The sequence below is a fragment of the Cavia porcellus genome, unplaced genomic scaffold, assembly GCF_034190915.1.
Source record: "Cavia porcellus strain 051 isolate PalLab524CR breed Dunkin Hartley unplaced genomic scaffold, mCavPor4.1 scaffold_16, whole genome shotgun sequence".
Taxonomy (NCBI): Eukaryota; Metazoa; Chordata; class Mammalia; order Rodentia; family Caviidae; genus Cavia; species Cavia porcellus.
Window position 1 is genome coordinate 23848095 of NW_026947499.1, and position 24664 is coordinate 23872758.

Below are 24664 nucleotides of genomic sequence, written 5' to 3' on the forward strand. Positions count from 1 at the left end.
CATATGATTTTTCATGTACCTGCTAGAAAACTTAAAGTCACCCATGTGACAGGTATTAATTTTCTATTGGACAGCAGTGGGCTAATATTTTCAAGCCTTCAGAGCAGGGCCTGGAAAGTTCCTGTAAGTGCTAGTTAAATAAATGCTAGTTAAATAAAGACTTCTCTTTGCAGATGACTTGCTGCCTGTGGCATTTTAAATATGCCTTTTCATTCTCCTCAGAGACTGAAAAAGGTTGGGGCAAATTTCTTCTCTTGCCTGGCCCTTTTTTCACTATGTGCATTTCATTTTCTATCCCAGAAGTATACAGCACATATTATGTGATTCTAGACCTTTCAATCTGTTTTGTGATATTTTTCCCATGTTGTTATAAACTCTTTGGCAACCTCAGTAAGCACCATAGTTTACTTAGAACTCATTTCAGACCAGGTATGGTAATGTACACCTGGGTTTACCTTCGGAGGCTGAGGCAGACAAGAAGATTGCAGGTTTAAGCCCAGCCTGGGCAATTTAGTGAGCTCTTGACTCATAAACAAAACAACACACACACACACACACACACACACACACACAGAGCGCAAGTGAGATAGCTGACTGCAAAGACCTTGAATTCATGCCATATTACTACACACACACACAAACAGAAATAAAGAAAGCCCATAAGTCGTCCTGCGAATGACGAACAAACAATTTTAAGCTTAAAATATTTTCCGTCACAGCCAGGTATGTTGGTACACACATACAATCCCAGCACTCTGGGAGACTAAGGCAGGATGTTTATAGTTTAAGACCTGTTTAGACAATTTAACACTTTAGTGAGAGCTTGTCTCAAAATTAAAGCTAAAACAGGGCTGGGCATGTAGCCCAGCATGAAGATTCTGGGTTCAGTCCCCAGCACTACCAGGAGTACCATGTCAGGAGTATCATGAAGCAAAGTGGTAAAATATTAACAAATCCTGACACATATTAACAAGCAGTTTTCTAGCAAAACAGTTTCTGTGCCTGCCAGCAACATATATTTCTACTTTACCAACTTCTAATTTTATTATCATTTTAATTGATTATATATTTTTATTTGTATTTTAAAGAGAATGAAACCTAGCAAAATAAATCAAAACAAAGCCAATCAAAACAAACTAGTGTAAATGACACAGGACTTCAAAACAATAGGAAATCAACAATGGTTACTATAATGTCTCCTGCTGTCTTCAAAATAGCTGCAAATGGCCAGGGATCTAGCTCAGTGGTGTAAGTGCCTGCCTGGGAAGTGCAAGGTTGTGAGATCGATCCCTGGCGCCAAAAAAAAAAAAAAAGGAGCAGATACCTTCAGACATAGTAAAAATCAAAAAACAAAAACAAAACAAAACAAAACAAAACAGAACAGACTAGAACCAACAAAAACAAAACCATGAATGCAATGAAGGACTTCAAAACAAGATAATAATAAATCCAAAATGGCTGCCATAATATATCTTATCTTTGAAATAGCTGCCCATGCCATCAGATACAATAGAATCACACAAAGCAGAACAAAACACAAACCAACAAGACAATGAAAATGATAAAGGACTTCAAAACAAGATGTCAGGGAATCAACAATGACCATCACCCTCAGAAGGAGCTCCCCCATAGATGCTAAACTGAGTATTGCCATCCTCTGTATAGAAGATCAAAACACTGGCTTTAGACCCACAAAAATCAGTGAAATACTAAATACTACAAGCATTAAATTGCAATAGCCATCATCACAGCCTGTGTTTCTCTGGATCAGCCAGTTGCTTACAGTGCAGGGGATGGCGGGGCGGGGGGCACTCTTCTTGTTTCCCAGCCCACATGCCAAAAGGGGCTGGCATCTGGCTCCCCACAGAAGCCCATGCACAGTGCTGACTCCCAGGGAGGGCTTGCTTCTTGTTCTCTTTCCCCATCTTAACGGATTAATTTTTGAGTCAGGGTCTTGCTGTATTACCCAGGCTAGCCTCCAATTTTTGATCCTCCTGCCTCAGCCTCCTTCAGCACCTGAGTGCTGGGATTTTGGGTATATGGCACCCCACCCAGTTAGTGTCATTTGCTAAAGACTGCATATATGCTTTGTTTGGTGGTTTATTGTTGGTTTCTGATTTTTCAGAGAAATAAAGCATCTCATTGTTTGCTAACATTTATTTGACAATATTGGACATCAAGCATTTATCAACTTTACTTTTTTAGTACTGCATTTGTCAATTTAATAAATGTACCTGTGCATTTATTTTCTGAGAATTGGTGCTTGAAATCTTTTCTCTGTTTATTTCTTTGTGGCTTACTATTTTTCTTTTTTTTTTTTAAGGTTTTTTTTTTTTTTTTTTTTTTTTTTTTTTGGTCTTTTTCATTTTTATCGGTACCAGGGATCGAACTCACGACTGCCTGCTTGCAAGGCAGGTGCTTCTGCCGCTGAGCTAAATCCCCAGCCCCATGGCTTACTATTTTTCTTACAAGGTGACATGAGTTTTTTACCCACATTTTATTTCCTCAAATTCATATCAAAAAATATACATTATGTCTCATTTTTTGCTTGACAGGTTTTTGTATTTTTTATTTATTTAATGTTTTATTAGTGTTTTTTTTTTTTTGTACTGGGGACTGAACTCATGATTGTGTGCTTGCCAGGCAGGCACTTATGCCACTGAGCTAAATCCTCAGCCCATATTTTTGTATTTTTATGCAACCAAATCAAACCCTATGTGGTTTCTGTTACTTCTTTTAAGCGCAGACCATGCCCTTCCAGAGCTGTGATGGCACTTTGATTTTCTCGTAAAATATTTTGGTGATTTCTTTTTGCTCAGCTTGCATTTTCTAAAAGTAAAATGAAAAGGCAGGGAGGGCATAGAGGATTTGTGGGACAGTGAGAATATTCCACGTGCTGCTGCAGCCGTGGATATATGTCATTATGCAGTTGTCAAAAGCCACAGAATGGACCGGGCATGGTGGCACACTGCCTGTAATCCCAGCACTTGGAGGTGAAGTGGGGGGTTGAAGTAGGAAGATCATTGTGCATTTGAGTCTGAGCTACATAGTTGTAGGAAACAATTTGAGTGACTCCCCTTGAATATAGAATAATTGCTGCAACCTTAGTTAAATGGAGTCTTACTTCCACATACTGATGTGTACAGAGCGGGCTATGCGATTCCCTTCTCCTTTCAATTGGCTCTAAGTGGTGCAAGTAAGGCCAGCTGAGGTACTAATACGGAATCTTTTAGGCCAACCAACAATTTTGTTTCCTTTCCTGTTTCCTTGCATTGTGTTCCTTGAATAGCGGTTGAATGTAGCTGGATGATAGAGCTACTTAGCTCCAGAAACGTCAGCTAGATACGAGTCTCAAAATAAGAGGCTATGACTATCCAGGGCACAAAATTTACATATCAGAAACTGAAGCACAGCGTCCTAAATTCATTTATTTGCTCTCCCAATCAAGGTATGCAGAGTGGTCTTTCTGTGTATCTCCTTGCACATTACAAAAATGCTTTTCTCCTCACCTGGCACATAGTTCCCACCACCATCACTGTCACTCATCCCCAGCCACCCCTTCTGTACAAGATAATGAATTATGGGAGAGGCCTTGGATCAAGGTCTTTGTATGTATATCCTCACTGGCCTTGGCTGCCCATAACTTTGAATATGTCTTGGTGTCTTTACTCTCACTTTGGCTTGCATTGGAGGTGGTAGATTGGAATTAACTTGCTGGGATTCCAATAACATTCCAATGGGATTACAAATACACTTTCCGAATTACGAGGAAGATTAGAAAAGGGATTATAATACTTGGATTACAGTAGTCAATATTCAGATTACAATACATAGTGACATTCTATCTCAAAAAATACAGAATAGGGGCTGGGGAATTAGCTCAGCAGCATATGCATTTGCCTGATGAGCGTGAGGTTGTGAGTTCAATCCCAAGTACCAAAAACAACAACCACACACACACACACACACACACACACACACACACACACACAAAAACCACCACAGAATGCAAGAGGGAACCTAACAAAAAGTATGGCCTTTAGGTGGCAAGAGTGTCAACAGAGCCCACACATTGATGCTAAACAATGTGCCACGCTGGTAAGGGGAGGGAGCACTGGATATATGGGAACTCTGTACTTTCTGCTTTCTCAGAAAAGAAAGCTATGAGCCTAAAACTTCCCTAAAATATAAGATGTATCCATTTTCCCAAAAGTCAAAACTATTAGGCTGTGTGAAAAAACATTAATAATGTATTTTTATCTTAATATATTTAAAATAGCACATCAACATGTAATCTCAATAGAAAAATTAATGAGTGAAATATTTTCTTTTCTTTGGAGTTAAGTCATTGTAATTTGGTTTATATTTTACAGTCACAGCTCATCTCCACACTCACTAGTGAGGCAGCACCTTTCCTGGGCTCAACAGCTACCCCTAGCTGAGGCAGTTCGGTCATCTCAGAATCAGGGCTTAGTTTGACCCCTTGGGAGCACGGAGGGAACCCGTCTCCTTGGCTTGTTTTCCTGGCCCCTTCCCTAGTGACATCAGCCCAGCCTGCAGCTGTCCTGGGCAGCCACCTCCTCCACATTCCTTTGCCTGCCGTCCACCCAGGAGTTCATCATTTGGGCCACCCCAGAATCCCCACCCCTGGTGACACCTCAATAATAATAATAATAATAATAACAATAATTACACAACTATCTTGCTGGAAGCCAGTACTGTGAAATGCCAGGTATTCTGCTGACCCAAGGAACACCATGTTTTCCATTCCTGCCCAACATCTCCAGGGCCAGAGCTATTTGACACATGGAGCTGAGCTACCAGGCAGAGAGCACTGACCAAGCCCAGCCTGTGTTCCAGAACAGGAGTACGGGGCTCATAAATATCCTCCATTTAGCATTTAGGAAACACTTGCATGGGTCCCTGGTAGTCACACACACACACACACACACACACACACACACACACACACACGTCCCCCTCCCGGGAGTCCTCTGGGGTGAGAAGGCCTGGAGGTGCAGCCCCTGTCCCAGTCTGGAGTCTGTGCCCCGGGACCTTCCTGCCCAAGGCAAGGCATGAAGAGAGCAGGGGGAAGGACCGAGAGAAGCCACAGCTCGGCAGGGCGGAGCAGGACAAGTGGCTCTAGGGTCAGGGCGGGACTGACACCTAACCTCGCCAGGCAAAACCCGGCGGCGGGGGTGGCAGCGACAGAGGCCAGCTGGCAGAAGAGCCCTGCATAGCTGCTCCCCGCACCCCTCTGCGTCCGCGGGCACCATGAGCGGCCGAGTCGGGGACCTGAGCCGCCAGCAGCAGGAGGCGCTGGCCAGGGTGAGGGGCTCGGCGACAGAGAGGGATGGGGAGGGGTCGAGCAGCCAGACACTGTCCCCCGCGCAACCCAGCCTGAATCCCCACGGAAGGACGGGGAGGTGGGGCCCGCCGCTACTCAGTGCCTCCAGCGGGACAGGAGCCCTCTGGAGGCCACGGGTGGCGGCGGTGGTGCTGGGAGTGGGGTGGGGAGAGGAGGGGCGGGGACGTGAATCCAGCCCCCAACCCGAGCCCTGGTCCTTGTTCCTGCCGGTGCAGCTGCCGAGGTCCGAGGTGACTCGTGACTGGGGCTAACAGATACGAAGAGCACCTAGAGTTCCACATTTGTATACTTTCTCTTACTGAAAGGTAGTTGAATACTTGTAGGGAATTATACCCTGGTGAAGGAAGGGGTCCTGGTGTTGCTGGGTTTGGGGGTGCTACAGTCTCCTTCTAAAGATTGTATGTGTTTTTTTTTTTTTTTTTTTTTTTTCTGTCCTGAACAGAAAATTTGTCAAGACAAGTTTAAAAGGTAGAGGAGTTTTACGTTTATTAAAGGTTGGAAAAGAAATATGCTTTGCAGAGCAAGTTTGGGCCCAGCAAGTAGGAAAAAAAGTGCACACTACAGGAGAAGACGGGTCACAGTGAGAGCACTCAGTAGTCACAGTTCACTGTTTACAGAGTGTAGCGGTGCCTGCCTGTAATCCCAGTGCTCAGGAGGCAGAGGCAGGATTGCCATGAATTCCGGGCCAGCCTGGGGTACACACTGAGTTCAAGGCCAGCCTGAATCACAGAGTGAGACTGTGTCCAAATAACAACAAACCTCAGTGTGGACTGTCTTTTTTGTAGCTCCCACTCTTCAGGCTGATATCAGGTCTAGGTCATCCTATCCCAAAATACTCAGGTCCTTGCTAGAAGTCCGAAGGCAGGGCTTTGGGAATTGCTCCTGGGGATTTTGTAACTAACACATCTCACCTTACTTCCCTAGTCTGCCTGCCACTCCCTATTTCCCTGCCTCCTTGGGACTGTATTCAGGGAATTTGGGGACTAGAAAAGGGTCTGCAGGTGAAGGAGGGTCCTCAGTGAAAAAGAGAAGTGCCCAGGTGATGGGGCGGGTTCAGAGGGCCCCCAGTTCAGAGGGCTCAGGTGAAGGAGAAGACATCCTCCGGTGAACCCTGTTCCACCCCTCTAGGAAGCCCCACATATGAGGTGCATAGGAGACAGCACACTTGGTCCTTGAGGGTGCATTAGGGTGGAGATGCCCATGGGACAGAGCTTTAAACCATGTGAAAATATTTTACTGTTTGTTTGAGACAGGGTCTAGCTGTGTAGTTCAGGCCAGACTTGAACTCACCGTGTTACCCAGGCTAGCCTCGACTTGCAGCAATCCTCCTCCCTCATGCTAGGGTTATGAACATGTGTTAGTTCCTACTTTTCCTTTCCTTTCCATGGTACTGGTGACTAAATCCAGTGACACTGCTGCTGAGCCACATCCCTAGCTCTTTGTGCTTTTTGAGATAGTCATTTAAGTTGTCTTGGAGGGTCTCAAACGTGCTTTCCTCCTGCATCAGCCTCTTTTCAGTGCAGGGGTTACAGGCATGTGCCACTGTGCGCAGCCTCTTTTCCATTATTTAAAAGTAATGCACCAGGTACGGTGATGCTCCCTGTCATCCCAACACCTGTGAGACTCAAGCAGGGGGATCTCAGGTTTAAGCTCACCCAGGCTGCATAGTGAGTTCAGGGCTCTTCTTGAAAAAAAAAAAGTAATAAATGTGTATTATTTTTAAAATGTCAGGAGGAGGCAGTGTACTGGGAGGTTATCATGGTCCCAGAGGTACAGACAACTATGCCCAGTAGCATTTTCTTCCAGATTCTTCCTGAGCTTAGTATTGACCGACTCTGGCCACACTGCCAGATGCTTCTCTCTCCATTTGGCATCATCCTAAAATGAGTTTTCTCTAAGATATTTTAGTTCCTTCCCTGCACCTGCTTGATGGGTTTTCTCTTTGACTTGATGAGCATTTCAAGGGCTGTGAGGCCCTCAAGGGCAGAAGACATGGATTCCTCCTGTCTTTGCTACTTTGCTAACCCAGGAAGATTCTCTACTTCGCCAGCCTCAGTTTCCTCATCTGAAAAGCAGGACTTTCACCCTTGCCCCTCGTACCTCAAGGCACATCCTGAAGTTCAAATGAAGGAACCCACTAACCTAGAAGGGCTGAGGGTGCAATATTTTGCTTCCCAGGGAATCCTGTCCCTCACAACACCTTAAAAAACTGTAGGTGCCTGGAGGCTACCAGAACCTCCATTCCTGGTCCCCATCCCGTCCCAGATTCATGTAGCAAATGCTGGTTAACACTGGAGATGTTTAAGCTGATCATTTCCTTTTAATTATGTAAGCAGATGTGACTGCATCCTTATTTTAAACATAAGCTAAACGAGGTTTAGTGGATGACCAAGACCACTCCCTATGGCTTTGCTTATATCTGTTTTCCTTTGCAAAGTCCAGTTCACATGATCACCCACAAACACAGCCCTTGCCTTCAGGTCCCTCAGTCCCATAGAAATGAGGTCTCCTCTTTTTCCCAGACTTGAACTTTAGTTTCAGTCAGTAGCTAAAAGCATCCCCAGTTCGCAGAATGCTGTCTTTCTTCCAGACCCCCAAAGCTTCTCTTTCAGTCCCTCTCTGCTTACTTTGCCTCTCATTTTGTCCTCAAGGCTCTAGTCCACAGGATTCCATGTAGGCCACGTTAGCCAAGTGACGGCCCATAGGTATCTGGCATCTGCTTGGAGCCAGGTCCAATGCTAAGTGCTTTATGTACATATATTTCTTTGATTGGCCCAAATTTATCTTTATGCAGATGATAAAATTTTACAGATGAGGAAAATGAGGCTCAGAGAGGTTAAGTAACTTGCTTCCAAATCCAGACCCCAAGATATCGTGTTATCAAGGGCAACATTCCTAAAACATTTAGCTGGCTTGTATTAGAATCACTCAGGGATCCTTGTAAAAGTAGAGACCAAGGCCTTGCCTCAGACTTGTGGGATGACAGTCCTGGGAGTCAGAGCACTCTCAAAGGTTGACAAGGGCCCAGTTCTTCTTTCTCCAGTGGGCTGGAAGGTGCCTCACTCCCAGAGGACAAAATGGCTCAGTGCAAGCGCTGTGTGGTCTTCAGCCTGCAGGTCGGCCTGATTGGCAGATGAAAGTGGGAAGGGCTAGGGATAGGATTGATGGCCCAAAGGTCACAAAAGCCCCTCTCACCATCATATCCCCCTCCCATTAGTTCCAGGAGAATCTCCAGGACCTGCTGCCCACCCTGCCCAAGGCCGATGACTACTTCTTCCTGCGCTGGCTCCGAGGTAAGAGGACAGGGGTTGGAGGAGGCAGAGCGGGAAGAGAATAGGTGGCCTGGGAGAGGGGGTAGGAGGCTATGGGGATGGGGGACAGTACTGCAGAGAAAGAAAAGGCTCTGCATCCACCTGTCCCTGGGCTGGACTCTGAGTCAGGATTTCCACTGAGCCTTAGTTCCTTCACCTGTAAAATGACCACGAGTCAGTCACTAGGAAGGCAGAGGAGAGGAGAGGTTAGGGTTAAAGCCTGGGAAGTTATCTCTCAGGAGCTCACCGGCCTTGCCTTGGTCCGATAGGCTGAGCCCTGGCTGTGGGACTTGCCTTTGCTTCTACCTCCAGTTCCCTGTGGACAGGCTGTCTCATCACCCTAGGAAACCTACTGGGACACTGAGAGGTGACCAGCAAACACTTAAAGAAGTGGCTTCAATGCTGGGCATGGTAGCACACACCTCTAATTCTGGCACTCAGGAGGCTGAGGCAGAGATTGCCATGAGCTCAAGGTCAGTCTGAGCTACATAGCGAAACCCTGTCTCAAAAAATAGAAAAAAGTTAAAAAAGCAAAAAAGAAAGGAAAGAAGAAGTCATTCTGGAAGTGGATAGGGTATGGTTTAAAAGGCTTGTAGTCTGCCATACAGCAGACTTGTGATTGAATTCCAGGTCTAGTGTGCATTAACAGTATAGCCAGGGTAATTTACCCTTTGTCTCTCAGCCTCACTCTCCTCTTCTGTGTAATGGGCATAATATCAATCTTACATTTGGGGCTCTGTGCATCAAACAGGAAGTCAGAGATACGCACAATGCCATGTGAAGAAAGCACTCACCTGGGGGCTCATGCTTCCATTCTGGTTGTTCTATCTGGTTTCTTTGTTATTTTTTGCAACAAACTTTTTTCCTTCCATAGTGGAAATTGAACCCAGGGCCTTTGGACTGAGCTATAGCCCCAATCCTTTATAATTATCATTATTATTTTTAATTTTGAGACAGGGTCTCACTAAATTGCCCAGGCAGGTCTGAACTTGCAATCTTCCTGCCTCAGCCTCCCAGAGCACTGGAATGACAGGTGCATATGACCGTGTTTGGTTATTTTTTTGTTTGTCTGTATGGTTATTTTTATAACTTTTTAAAACTAATTTTAGATTTTCAGAAAAAGTGCAAAGATAAGTATAGAAAGTTCTCGTTACATTCTACCCAGATTTCCCCCTTTAAAATCTTACACTTGCATAGTACATTTGTCACGATTAACAAGCCAGGAATAGATGTAGTATTGGTAGTAGCACTAATAGTAGCTGTATAGTATTAATAGTAATTAAAGCCTATATATTATGTAGATTTCAAGTTTTTTCATACCCAGATCCTATTCAGGACAGCACAGTAGTATGTTTAATCATCTCGTCTCCTTAGGATTCATTTGGCAGTGGCAGTTTCCTTTTTTTTTTTTTAAAATAAGGAAGCATAGTGTTCACTGCCTAGGCTGTGAAGTCCCTCAAAACAGTACGTGTGTCCTGGTTCACTTCTCACCACCATAACACAGTACTCACCAGAGGGCACAGGGCATCACATAGAAAGAGGCAGGGCACAGGCACGTATGTACCTCTCTCCTGGCCTCTCTCCTGGTAAAGGGAACTTTATTCTCATGACCCCATCTAATCCTGATCACCTCCCAAAAACCCTGCCTTTACATACTATAATTAGATTAAGTCCCCACCCTTTTAATACCTCACAATGGAGATTAAATTTCAACCCCCGGAACCTTGGGGGACTCACACAAACCACAGCATAGATCTTTCTGGGTTTAGAGAAGTGCATCTTTCGTAGAGAAGTGCGATCACAGATCCCTTATGTGCATGGTCACAGAAAAGGTGGAGAGGGGACCTTTCCCTTTATGCCGTGGGTGACATGCTGCTCAGCCAGCCCCATCCTCCTCATTCACAGCATGAAGGAAAAGCAGCTCTACCACTCCTCGCCTCATCAACTCAAGGCACAGGAACAGGAGGCAATGGAGGCGCCAGGCTTGGAGAAAGCTGCTCCTCAGGCCTGGTGAGGAGGAGCCTTCCCTCTGTGCGCCTATCTGTCCCGCATCTGGGTTCCTCTCTCCCCTCAGATGCCAGCTCCATAAGGAATGACTGTGCCTTCCCAGCCCCCCAGCATGGCACATGATTGGTGCTACCAAAAACTCTATTCTCATATGCCATCGTCAGGGCCCAAACACCTGCCCATCCACAGCACGAAAGACCACACTGTTTCTAAACTTAAAAACTATAGATACTGAGGAGGTTTTTAAGAACATCCAATAGAAGACTACTATGAATATTTATGTACTAGTAAATTTGAAACCCAAAATTAAACTGATACATGCCTAGAAAAATATGTGCAACACTACAAAACTTTGATGGGCTAGGGATGTAACTCAGTGGTAGAGCACTTGCCTAAGCGTGGGCAAAGCCCTGAGTTCAATTCCTCATACTGAAAAAAAAAAAAAAAAGACTACAAGATCTTGAGAAGAAAGAGAAAGTTTCAACAGAGCAATAAATAGTAAAGAACGTTAAACAGCAGTAAAAACCTCCCCTCTCCCAACACTTAGACTCCAATGACTTTACAGATACATTTCCCCAAATTGTTAAGACCAGTCAACTGCTATCTTACACAAAGTATTCAAATTGCTTTAGGATAGAGTGAAAGTTGCCTTAAAAGACTTGGGTAACTTTCATTATTCCAAAGATAGAGCAGGACAGTGGAAGAGATAGATGGAGAGAAAAAGAAGAAAAGTCTAGACCTGTTTTACTTATTGCTATGGTTGTAAAGAAATCTAAATAAAGCTTTTCATGATAGAACTCAGACAAGTATTCAAATTATGTATGTTATCAAAGAGGGTTTATATTGGGTGTGCAAGAATAGCTCAACATTAGAAAATCTGTCACAAAAGAAAAAATAGAAAAATCCGTCAGTATTACTTAAATCATTAATAAAGTCAATAAATTATGTGGCTATCCATTAATGCAGAAAAAGCATTTGTAAAGCTTCAAATTCTATTCATAAAATAAAACAAAAAATCTTAGCAAAGTACAAATAGGAATTTCTTTGGTTCAGTAGTGATTATGTAGCAAAAATCTAACAAATCTTACTGCTAAAAAGAAATTTTAGAAGCATTTTATTAATATCAGTAACAAAGAAAAGATGACATCAATCAATATTACAATTTAAACATAGAACTAGAGACCTTTGCCAGTGCTATAAGAAAAAAATTAGCAGTACAAAGACAAAAAAGGAAATCTTTCCTCAAAAAACAAAAGATCAATAGAAACACTAAAGAAAGAAAACGAAAAAAAAAGCTCATTAATGCTGCCAAATACAAAATCCATAGGATTTTTCTTTACAGCAGAATCTAACTGTAAAATAGATTGAAAACATGGATATTATTCAAAGGAGCAATGAATAGAGCCTAGGAATTTCCAAAGGCTTAACCTAAAACGCAGGAAAAAAAAGTCTTAAAAGTCACTGTTCAATTTGTAGCCGCTAGGCACATGCAAGTATTTAAATTAAACTAAATTAAATTAAAGCTTCAGGACCTCTGTCACGTAAGCCATCTTTCAACTGCTCAGAGCCACAGACAGCTACCAGCTGCCACATCAAACAGCTCAGAGACAGAGCATCCCTGTTGGACACAAGTGAAAGATCAGCCAGTAAACTTGATGGCTTATCCTCAAATATTTGCGGAGGTGCCCCATTGACAAGCAGTGACATATATTTAGAACTGGAATCATTGGGAGGTAGATTCGGGCTCTAGCTACCGAAGATCGGAATGGGCTGCCCGCTTACATGGTGAAGCCCCTGGTATAGGAGGTAATCAAGGTTGAGCTGGTGGCCTCGTGGTTATTTCTGGAGTGGCTCATGATCAGAGTAGCAGGAGGCTGGCTAAGCATCTCAGGTCCTTTCTACTTGAAAATCTCTGGTCTTGCATTCATTGTAGGCCCATCAATGAACAAATTTGACAGTGAGCCAGCAACAGTCAGATAGCACTTGTAAACTAGAGTAAAGCCATATGTAGTGTTAAATGCTTGAAGTCCCAGCTACTCAGGAGGCTGAGGCAGGAGGATTACTTGAAGTTTGAGCCCAAACTGGGCAAGACCACATCTCCAAAAATAAATAAAATAAAGTATTGCGTTTTCAATTCAAGTGTATCTGTATCTTTGAAAATAAGTAATCACATTAGCTACCATTTATTGAGAACTTACTGTGATTCATGTACTATCCCAAGTATTTTGTATATATCATCTCCTTTGAACACTGATTATATAAAGATATAATTCCCATTTAATATATTTTTAAAAACTAAGGCTCAGAGAAAGTAAGTGATTCATTTAAGGTTGCACAGAAAATAAAAAAGCAAAACTAGAATTCAAGCCCACGTTCATCTGATTCCAAGAGCCGTGCTCTCAGCTCCCCCGACACTGAGGAAGTCTCTGCTATTGAATATCACAGACTCGATCAGCCTCTAGAATGAACAGCTCTAAAGGTCTGGGAACAGAAATCCAGGGCCCTCCAAAGTCTTCTAGAGGAGTAAAGATCTTTACTGTTAAAAACATTCCAGACTACCCCCAATGTATTCTTGGGGTGTCAGCAAAAGACTGGGGGCCCTCACTAATTCCTCCCTAGATTTCAGGGACTGGCTCTTTCCACCTTTGACCTTGGCCTCCTCTCCCTTGGCCATCCTCTCTTTCTTTCTTGCAGCTCGGAATTTTGACCTGCAGAAATCAGAGGACATGCTCCGGAAGGTGAGGCCCCACACGGCCAGGGCTCCTCCTCCTGCACACTATTCCCTGGGTGACAGTGCCAAAGGAGCCCGTTCTCTGTTACTTCTTCCTTCTTCCCTGGGGTCCCTTCTGTGTCAGACCCGAGCCTTGCTGGAGCTCTTCTCCTGTCTCCATCCTCAGTTTCCTGTGGTTGGAGCCTGGGGATGTTCTGGCAACGTCTTGGTGGCTATGGGCACTGGGGCCTGACCTGCATTCCCAGATGCCTGTAGAGGCCTTTGGGGCAGGCGGTGTTCAGGTCCTGCTGTGTCTCTATAGCACGTGGAGTTCCGGAAGCAACTGGACCTAGACAACATCCTTGCATGGCAGCCTTCAGAGGTGAGCCCACGGAGCACCCCAGACCATCTATGTCCCTTCTTTTGCCCCTCTCTCCTTTTGTCCCCAGACACTTGATGAAACAGGGAGACCCTGCCTGGGTGGGCTGGTCTGAGTCAGAACCTACCCATGTGCCCAGGTGATCCGGCTGTACGACTCGGGCGGCCTGTGTGGCTATGACTACGAAGGCTGCCCCGCTTGGTTTGACATCATTGGAACCCTGGACCCCAAGGGCCTCCTCCTGTCAGCCTCCAAGCAGGACCTCATCCGAAAGCGAGTCAAGGCCTTGGAGCTGCTTATGCATGAGTGTGAGCAGCAGACTCAGAAGGTGAGCGAGCTGCTTGGCGGGGAGGGCTGAGGTACATGGCAGACCTGGTCTGTCCGCCCTGTCCCTGCACCTTTCCCCAGCTCACAGCGCTCAGGGCCCTGGTGGACAGTGGCCTTCTTCTGCCATTACTGCTTCCTGCACATCTTAATGTCTGAATGCTGCTCTCTGTTGCCATTGGGTCCAGAGTCACCAGTGTCCTTTCCTATCTACGTAAGCAACTGACCCGGGTATAGGAAAGGCGCTAGCTCTGGTGCCCAGGGAGCCTGGGAATGGTGGACACTCAGCTTTGGCTTGGAAAAGATAACCCACCACTGCTTGCTACGTGACTCACTTCCCCATTTGATCCCGATTCAATCAATTTTACCTGAGCAATCACACTTTAATCTTATTGCTTAACCATAGTTCTGTCCCACCTCAGGCCCACCTTGTAATTTCCCCTTTTTTGCCCACCATAGACTGTGAGCAGCAGTCCTTGTGGTTTTTCTCTGTAAAACTCCCTAGAAAAGGCGGGGTCTCTGGCAATCCACTCAGGAACCCCTGTTTCTCTCTCTTTCAGACAGAAGCTTTCTTTCTCTCAGTAAATATATTCTTGTCTTAAAAATGATAACCCACCATTGTAAAATGCATAGTTACACACATTGATGAGCACGCCATTACCCTGGAATTAGGTGCACACAGTGATAGCAAACCTGTTAGAGCTTTCAATGATAACAAATAGCTCGCTGAGGCACACATGCCATAGGTTCGCTACCACTGTCCTAGAAACTTCTAGGGAGTTCCAAAATTTTTTTTATTTATGTATTTTTTTCCCAGAGTTGGTATGGCTGAGAGGTAGAGTGCTTGCTTGCCTAGCTTGTGTAAGACCCGATGAGTTCTAGCCCTAGTACCACAAGAAAAAAAAATAGCCCTAAGGAGCACAAGACATATGAGAAGGGCCCTTTTTTAGATTGCCACCTCTTTCCCCTGACCTGCACCCTGACCTTCTGCATTAGATTGAATCTAATGTCAAGTCTCACCTTGCTGGTTTTACAAGTCTACAAAGATGACCTTCTCATGGAGTTGAGATGTTGCTATGTGGCATGATTTGTTTGTTTGTTTGTTTTTTGAAGTAGGGGCTCACTCTGTAGTGTGGATTGGCCTTGAATTAATTTAAGTAGCCCAGGCTACCCTCAAACTCATGGCAATCTTCCTGCCTCAGCCTTGCGAGTGCTGGGATTACAGATGTGCACCATCATGCCCAGCTGTGGCATGATTTTGTTGAACACAAAATCAACTCTTAGTAGAGACTTGTGACAGGTGTGAGTACGTTGCAAAGTGTTGCATTTAGGGCCTGCTTTGAACAGATATACGTCTCTCCATCGGGATGGTTGACTTTTTTTTGAGATAGTGTTTCATTATGCAGGTCAATTCAGGCTGACCATGAACTCACTTTGTAGCCCAGGCTGGCCTCAGACTCTTAGTGATCCTTCTGCCTCGGCCTTCCAAGTGCTGGGATTACAGCATATGCCACCATGCCCAGTAACATATCTGATTTCACAGAGTTGATACAATGTCTTTTACCTCATGAATGGTCTCACTAGAAGGCAATAATTATGGAAGATCCCCTTTACAGATTTCCACCCCTTTCCCCTGAGCTGCACCCTGACCCTCTGCATCCCTCAGATTGAATCTAATGTCAAGTCTGTCAATATAATCTGTTAATATTTACCAGGAACTAGCCATGTTCCTAGCACTTGGTTATTTGTGCATCATGTTATTGAATTGTCATAGAAATTCCATGAGAACCTACAATTATTCCCATTTTACAGAGGAAGAAACTAATGCTCAAAAATGTTAAAATCCTGCTCATTACCACACAGCCTGCCAAAAGTGTGGCTCTGGCTTGGACACAGTTATAGGACTACAGAACAATATAATGCAGTCAGCTGTTTGTATATGTGGGTTCCACAGACTCAACCAATTATGGATAGAAAATATTCAGAAAAAATGAATCTGTGCTGAACATACAGATTTTTTCTTGTCATTTGTCTGTAAACAATACAACAACTATTTACACAGCATTTGCATTGTATTGCTCTCATAGCTAATCTAGAAATGGCAAGGTATGTGTGAGATTGTTCACAGGTTATGTACAAATGTTCTGTCCTTATATATGAGGGATTTGAACATCTTTAGACTTTGTTATCTATAAGGGGTCTTGGAACCAATCCTCCATAGGCACCAAAGGACAACTAGATACTATCATACATCAAGATGCCCATCGATCTAGGCATAGTGACACGTGCCAGCACTCAGAGTCAGAAGCAGGAGGGTTGCGAGTGCAAGCCTAGCCTGGACAACTTGGTGAAACCCCATTTCGAAAGTAAAAAAACAAAAGAAGGAAAAGAAAAGGGCTGTGGATGCAGCACAGTGAGTGTGAAGACCTTGAGTTCAATCCCTAGTACCTCCACCATCATCACCAAAAGAAGAGTCCAGTGAATAATGTCTTTAACTATGTAGTTAACTTCTCCCAAGAAAAAATGTTGCACAAGCTATGATAACGCATCAGGAATCAATGGACCATTCCGGGCTCAGAGGCAGCATCCCCTCTCAGACCCTAGATGGGCTCCCTCTGTTTGGGAAATGTGAGCTGCTACAGCGGGTGGATAACAGGGGAGTGGACGCAGTGCCTGAGTCTCTCCGGCCAAGATCTCCAGGAACCTTGGTATGAGCACTCCACCTGCTGTATTCCACACAGCTGGGCAGAAAGATCGAGACAATGCTGATAGTGTTTGACATGGAGGGGCTGAGCCTGAGACACCTGTGGAAGCCAGCTGTGGAGGTCTACCAGCAGGTAAGGCAGGCACCTGGCTCAGGGTTGGAGCAGGAACCCCACCCACTCCAACCCCCACCTCCTCCCAACCAGTAGAGAACTGAAGCCCACACCAACTTTTGTGGCCTATGGAAAAGAGATGGCACCACAGATGCCAGCCTGAGGTCCACTCATCTCCCAAGGAGAAAGAGGGACCAGAAGAGGGCACACATGCTCTGCTGGTGGGAAGGTAGGGTAGGCTGGGACTGAGGCTCTTATTTCAGCAGCATCAGAAGCACAGAAGCCTGGCATAGTGGCACCTGGCTGTATCCCAGCATTGATCACAAATTTAAGCCCAGCCCGGGCAACTTGGTGACTTAGGGGATTCCTGTCTCAAAATTTAGAAAAATTAAATTTAAAGGTCTGGTAGCTCAGTGCAAGGATTCTGATTCAATCCCTAGTCCCTACCCCTGCCCCCCAGGCACCGAAAAACAAATGCCTCAGAAATCCAGGGGTGGGTGAATTCTGGAGAATAACCACAGCCAGTCTCCTCCTGATTTCACAGTTTTTTGCCATCCTGGAAGCAAATTATCCTGAGACGGTGAAGAACTTAATTATTGTTCGAGGTGAGCCCACGACCTGCATGACCCCCTGGGGGAGGCTCGGGATGCAGGGACAGTGGGTAAGCCTTTGAACCCATGGTTTCTCACACTATCCTGGACTTCTGTTAGCTTGGATTTTGTTTATGTCTTCAGTTGCAGTCCTTCGCAGACTGATACTTTGCAATATGTAGTATGCAGAATCCCACATTGGCGTATTGCAGTAATATGGAAAAATTCCTAAATTTCTAAATGTTCACTTATTTCAGCTTGGAAGAGTGACAGGCAGTCCATGGACTGCATGTAGAATGAGCAACCTTCGAGCAGGAATAGTGTCCATCTTGGATGGCTATGTAGTCAGGGGTTGTCCTGTATGCCCTGGAGTTACATGATCTGGCTTCAGATGTAGCTAACTCTATAACTTCAGTGAGTTTATTTTACCTCACTGGGTCTCAGTTTTCCCATTCTGTGAAATGGCAATACACAGTCCCCATAGAGGAGCGAGGAGGTTAAATGAGATGGTCTCTGAAGATGTGGCACAGATCTGGATCCACAGAAAGTGCCCAGTGAACATAGTGCTTCGCAGTGGGACAGGTCTAAAGAAGACCACCATCTGCCTGCACCCAAGAAGGTCCCAGAGATGCCTGGAAAAATCTTGAGTGTGAAAAGGAAGAAGTACCACTGGGAAAACAACATTGCCAACACTATATCCAGCTCGTGCCCACCACCTTAAAACATGAAGGGTTACAGCCATTTATTGAGAGCCAAGCACAGTGCTAATAGTTACACATACATTATTTCATCTCCATTTTATTTTATTTTATCTTTTGGTTTTTTGAGGCAGGGTCTCACTATGTAATTCATGCTGCATTTGAACTCCCTGCATAGCCTAAGCTGGCTTTGAACTCACAGCAATCCTCCAGCCTCAGCCTCCTGATTGCTGCGTTACAGGCATGCACCACCATGCTGGCTTTCATTTGATGTTTTTGAGTTAATGACACTAAGATTCAGAGATGGTGAATCACTAGCTGAAGGTCACACACAGGGAATGGCAGAAGACAGACAGGCAGAAGACAGACACCTATCTCGCCCATGCCCTTGGCTCTGTATATCCAAGTTCTCCTTGTCCACATGCCTGGGGGAATTTCATGTGTTTCAGCCCCTAAGCTTTTTCCAGTAGCCTTCAACTTGGTCAAGTCTTTCATGGGTGAGGAGACACGCAAGAAGATAGTGATTCTGGGAGGTGAGTGATTTGGCCTCCTAGCAAAGCCCATCTCCCTGTCAACCTAGCAGGCAGAGGTCAATGCTAAAGGCCCCATTTCTGCCTGGCTCATGCTCTTAACCAAGTCACTAACCCTGACCTAACTCTGGCAGCTTCTGCACCCAAGAGTGACGCTTCCAGTCCTAGATCAGAACCTGGAAGCCATGTAAAGTTCTTGGATACTCTTAAGAGTAGATTCCCAGGGTAACAAGCCAGAGACTTATCAGGTCACCTCCAAGGCTCCCTATTGATCTCCCTGAGCTCCTTGGAGGCCCCTTTGCTCCCATACAGACAACTGGAAGCAGGAGCTCACAAAGTTCATCAGCCCTGACCAGCTGCCTGTGGAGTTTGGAGGCACCATGACTGACCCTGATGGCAACCCCAAGTGCCTGACCAAGGTATAGGAGCCCAGAGGATGGGGAAGGAGACCACAGTGGCCTGGTGCCTGCTCACCCAGCATCACCCACAGATCAACTATGGGGGCGAGGTGCCCAGGAGCTACTACCTGCGAGAGCAAGTGAGGATGCAGTACGAGCACAAGGTGACTGTGGGCCGTGGCTCCTCCCAGCAGGTGGAGAATGAGATCCTGTTCCCGGGCTGTGTGCTCAGGTAGGGGCAGTGGCTACCCACACCCGGCACAGCGGGAAAGTGGCTTGGCGAGCCAGAGTAGGAGGTCACTGGGGCTCTGTTTGCTGCAGGTGGCAGTTTGCATCAGATGGCGGGGACATTGGCTTTGGAGTTTTCCTGAAGACCAAGATAGCAGAGCGGCAGAGGGCTGGGGACATGACTGAAGTGCTGCCCAGCCAGCGCTACAATGCCCACATGGTGCCAGAGGATGGGAGCCTCACCTGCCTCAAGGCCGGCGTCTGTAAGAGCTGCATGGTTTGATGGAGTTGTTTCTCTCTCAGGGCAGAAAAAAGCAGGCTGTCTCTTGCCTGACCAGCCACTCTGATGCCTTCTATTTCCAGCTCTCAGGGATCATGTAGGAGAAGGTGTGAGCTTTTAAAGCCATGGGCTCCAGGGGAGTTGGCTTCAGGGCCTTGGATCTGAAGAGTGGCCCTTGTGGATGGGCACAAGGGCTGAGACACATTGCAGAGGAAGAGCCAGGGGTTCAGTGCCCAGAGCCAGTACACTCAGCTCCTGGGAACCCCTCACACCAAACTCGTAAGGATTAAAGACAGGGAAATACACAGCACAGGCTTAGTGTTAAGAGTTTCCAGTTGCATGGCTCACCCCACTGCAGGAATCCTAAAGAGATGCCTCTGCAACCTGTTCATCATTTGTCCCCAGACCTCTTGGGCCACAAGCAGTTTGACCAGTTTTACCAGAAGCGGCATTGTCCAACATCTGTCAGTTTCCCACTGTTATAACAAAATGCCAGAGGTATTCAGCTTGTAAAGAAAAGAGGTTTCTTTTGGCACAGTATTAGAGGTTCCAGTCCCCATTGATTTGGGACCTGTGGTGAGGCAACACATCACAACTGGTGTTTGTGGCAGAGAAAAATGCTTACATTATAAGCCAGGAAGAGGAAGGGGCCAGATCCTCACAATCCTCTTCAAGGCACACCTCTAATGCCATAAGGACATGCCACATGGTCCTGCTTCTTAAAGACTCCACCATCTCTCAACAGCACTGCCTTGAGTCCCAAACCTTTAACATAAAGGCCTTTGGATCACATTCAAAACCTAGACTCTAGCACCCAGGAATCCTGCTGATCTTCCACCTGCATAGGGAGCAGAGCAAGGAGGTGGAAAGCCCAAGGTCAATTTGCTATGCTGACAGAAGGCACATGCTAAGTTGACACATTACATAGGCCAGCTTGTGGAAGGAGAGAACTAGGAGCATGGAGACAGAGAAGTCCAGGTGACTCACTGTGTCCCAGAGCCCACAGAAGAGCTTGGCTCTGTAGGAAACCCCTTCCATCCATGAGGTAGAAAAGTGGCTTTCCTCTGGAGGAAGTGGGGCCGCCCTCTGGAGTGGAGCAGCATGATAAGAGAATCCCAGTCTCTCTCTTTCCTTGCTCTGTGGTTACCTGAAAGTCATCATTTGTGTAAGCCTTGGCTTCCTCATCTATACAGTGAGTGTATTAGTCAGCTTTCTATCACTATAACAAAATACGTGAGGAAACTAACTTAAAAACAGAAATGGTTTATTTTGGCTCATGGGTCTGCAGGTTCCAGCCTAAAATCCAATGGCCCCATTACACTGTGCCTTTGGTGAGAGCAGCACATCATGGTGGGACAACACAATGCAGCAAAATCCACTTACATCCCAAGCCAGGAAGCAGAGAAAAAAGAAAGGAAAAGATTGGGGTCCCTAAGTCCTACAAGGGCACATCTCCAGTGAGCTAAGGACCTCCCAAAAGACCACCTCCTAAACTTCCTCCTCCTCCCATGGTGCCACTCTTGGACACCATGCCTTTCATACAAAGGCCTCTGGGGGATGCGTATCCAAACTGTGCAGTGGGGATGTTGCCTTCTGCCTGGGAGTCATGGCAGGCTGATGTAAAGCCCACTACATAGAATTGGCTTCCCAGCATGCTGCTGGGTCTCATGATCCTGGGTCCAGCCCAAGTAACATCCAGGAAGTGGGGAGTGAGCAGTGGACTTGTGCTGGGCCATGCTGACCCTCAGACCCACCTCGAGCCCTGGTTTGCCATTCCCAAGGGCTGACTAGCTCAGTTCTGGGCTTGTTCTGCTAATCACTTCTCTGTCCTCACAGATGTCCTGCGCTTTGACAATACCTACAGCCTGATACATGCCAAGAAAATCAGCTACACGGTGGAAGTGCTGCTCCCCGACAAGGCCTCTGAGGAGAAGCTGCAGGGTCTCAGTGCAAAGAGGCCCTCCGCAGCACAGTGAAGGCCTGGCCACCTCTGCACCTGCTCCTCCAACCCCTTGTCTGTCCCCTGGTGGCGCGAAAAGTGGCCTCAGAGATCCACTTACCCTGCATTGCCATCTTAGCCACTGTGTACACCCCCAGTTCCCATCCCACCACAGTGACCAAGCAGAAATGAGGACAGCCAGTGCTTAGGTCACCCTGAAGATTCAAAGGAGCACTTCCTCCCCTATTTCTAGAGAATGGAAATGACAGCAACCTTGAGGAGGACCCTGTGTTTACAGAGAAAGGCTTCTGCTTGCAGAAGCTGCCTTTGGGTCTTTCTGACAAGGTTAATGATCCACAGATCGTCCTGTTCCTGGTATCCCAGTTTGAGGTACATGAACCCCAGGCCCTTCAGGGACCCCAGCTTTGGGCCTGAGGAGCAGAGGCGTCTGGCAGGTCATGGGGCAAGATGAGGGTCCCAGTTCCAGCAGAGCTCGAGGTGTCTCCAAGGTTGTTCAACTATCTTCAGAAGGAAAAATCGGAAATGAGGTGGCAGTAATGCCATCACAGCATGCCCAGCCTTACACAGCTAACAGGCAAAAACAGTTTCCAGCGCCCCCTCCCTCCACACTGCTGGGGTCCTGCTGATGCTCAGCTGGGCTTCTTTCTGGCCTGAGTGGGGCCAGATCAACACAGAGCTAGAAGGAAGGGCTCAGAGCTGGGCTGCAGCATATGAGCTGCCACTTGTGATGCTTATTCTGGATTCTGACCTGATTCCTGGAGAACTGTTGAGCTTTTCCTCTATCTTTGTCTCCCCAAGAGAGTGGAAAGTTTGAGCAACAAGACCCAGGAGCTGGCAGATAATGGCTTCGCACATGGTTTTCAAAGGTTGGTCCTTCTGGTGTCTACAGCCATATTCAGGATGACCATAGAGTGTTCTTCGGGGTGGACTATACCCAGGACAAAGGACTTTGTCTGGGAATGAGCTGAAGAAATCACCATGTCTGAGCTGCTGGGTTGATTCCAGGTGGCAGTGAAGCCATCACCTGGGCCTGGGAACCCAGGCTGTGCTGCCCCATGCCTCCCCACTCTGCCCTGTGGCTGGACCAGGACAGTAGCCACCAGTGTCTCAAAAGACTTGTTCTCTGCCCAGGTACCTGAGCTCCCAGCTTGGGTTCATTAATTCTGCCCTCCTTGTTTATTCTGCCCTATTGTGCCAAAGGGCAAGAATCCTGTCCTTCACTCTGGCAGTGAGTGGTCAGATGTCCCTATAAAAGGGGTCCTTGCCTTAAAGTATCAACACCTTTGCTGCCAAAGATGCCTCCCAGAGGCCAGAAGCCTCAGTACACGTCACCTGTCCAGGGGCTTCACAAGGAAGAAACCAAGCTTCAACTACTTTCTGCTCCTAAATTCTGGGATGTCATTTTTGTTTTCCAGTTAATATGTGCTTTCTTCATTATCCAGGATACATTTTGGGGGAGAAATAATGAAGCATGGGAGGATGGAGGTCTTCTAGGCAGTTGCACAACCCTTGGGGCCACAGAAAACACACTCGACACCTAAAGCCATCCATGAGGTGTTCTGGTCCAACAAGGGGTTAAGCAAATTGGCAAGAGAAAAAAAAAAAGTAGACTGCTTGGAAACTGTCAGTCAAGAAGGTCAAGAATCACAAGATGTCCTCAAGTTGCAGGGCTGCCCCGTGTCTGAGATGTGACACATTTCCACCCCATTACACTGTGTGCTGTCTCCCTGCTGCCTCTCCAGGGCACTTGGGCTTCCCAGGGCTATGTTCCCACACTCTTTGCCAGGATAGAGGGAATGTGGTCAACTGGGATCAGGAGGGTCCTCTTGTTGCTTTCACTTAGCCCACCTGTCGCCGTGACAGGGACTTGAGAGACCTCAGTTCAGCCTTCCCTCCACCCTCGGTCTAAAAACCAGATTTCTGACCTTTGCCCTTCTAACCACTTGCAGCAAATTTTGTGTCAATATAACCTCAACCAGTTCCCTGGAAGGTCACAAAGATTGCTCTGTCCCTCGTGTATGGCTACCTGAGGCTCTCATCACACAAGGCATACAGATACGATTTGTCTGGAGGGTAGCAAGTAACAAGATGCTGGGAAGTGAGCACAAGGTCACCTTCAGAGGTAACAATAGTATCTCCTACCTGGCCAAAGAGGCAGGGACACACTGAGAGCTCAACAGGAGTATGTTCTCAGCAATTGCATTCTAATTTGGGAGGGGCCACTGGAGATGAACCTAGGACCTTTGCACTGACCTGCATCCCCAACCTTGTTTTTATTTTTAATTTTGAGATAGAGTTCACTAAGTCATTATTTCCCAGGCTAGACTTGAACATATGATATTCTTGCCTGAGCTTCCCAGAGAACAGGGATTACAAACATGTGCCCTGTGGCCCACCCACTCTTAATTATTAACACTGTCCCTTTTTTTACAATTGACATGGAAGGAGAGGAGGAGGAAAATTTTCTCAGAGAGGGGCACTGGCTTGTCCAAATTTCATTTCTTCATTCACTGCACTGCAGACCCCAGGGATACCAAGGACACTGGAATGACTCAACTTTGCTAACAGAAAACTGGCCCACACTGAAGGAGGCAGAAATGAATATAATAATCAAATGTACCTACCTAGCCAAGTGTGATGGCACATGCCTGTGATGGTGCATTCAGGAGGCTGAGGCAGGAGGATTGCTGCTAGTTCAAGGCCAGCGTCAGCTACATAGTGAGTTCAAGGTCTGCTTGGACTGCATAGTGAGACCCTGTCCCAAAAACATCAACAAAAATACACTTGCTGTCACCATGTGCATTTTGGGGGCCAATATCCAGCAAAGAAACCAGGCAAGGATATCAAATGAGCTTTGCCTAAGAGAGTGACCACTGAAGGAAGAGCTAAAGGATGTGTGGAGGTGTCCAAATGCTGCAGGAGTCTCACAGACTGAGAAATGGGGTGAGGGTAGCCAGGGAGTGTTTGGGGCTGTAGGACTGAAATACAGAAGGGCTTTCCTGACCCTGGGTGACAGTGGTAACAACTCCCTTGTCTGCTAATCTTCATAAATGACTTTGCACACA

At 46.3% G+C, this 24664-nt stretch overlaps 1 protein-coding gene across 2 annotated transcripts; it reads left to right on the forward strand.

Annotated features, from left to right (window-relative positions):
• Positions 1-5170: 5170 nt before the first annotated feature.
• LOC100723035 (SEC14-like protein 4) lies at positions 5171-24664 on the forward strand. 2 transcript variants are annotated; one of them, XM_003478013.4, is made up of 12 exons: positions 5171-5328; positions 8586-8661; positions 13381-13424; positions 13719-13778; positions 13915-14103; positions 16841-16936; positions 17460-17520; positions 18653-18736; positions 19046-19152; positions 19224-19363; positions 19453-19622; positions 21476-24664. In XM_003478013.4, the coding sequence occupies exons 1-12, from the start codon at positions 5275-5277 to the stop codon at positions 21613-21615; spliced, it is 1221 nt and encodes a 406-aa protein (XP_003478061.1). In that variant the 5' UTR covers positions 5171-5274; the 3' UTR covers positions 21616-24664. The 2 variants fall into 2 exon arrangements, with proteins under 2 accessions (XP_003478061.1, XP_012997537.1); XM_013142083.3 differs by lacking the exon at positions 18653-18736.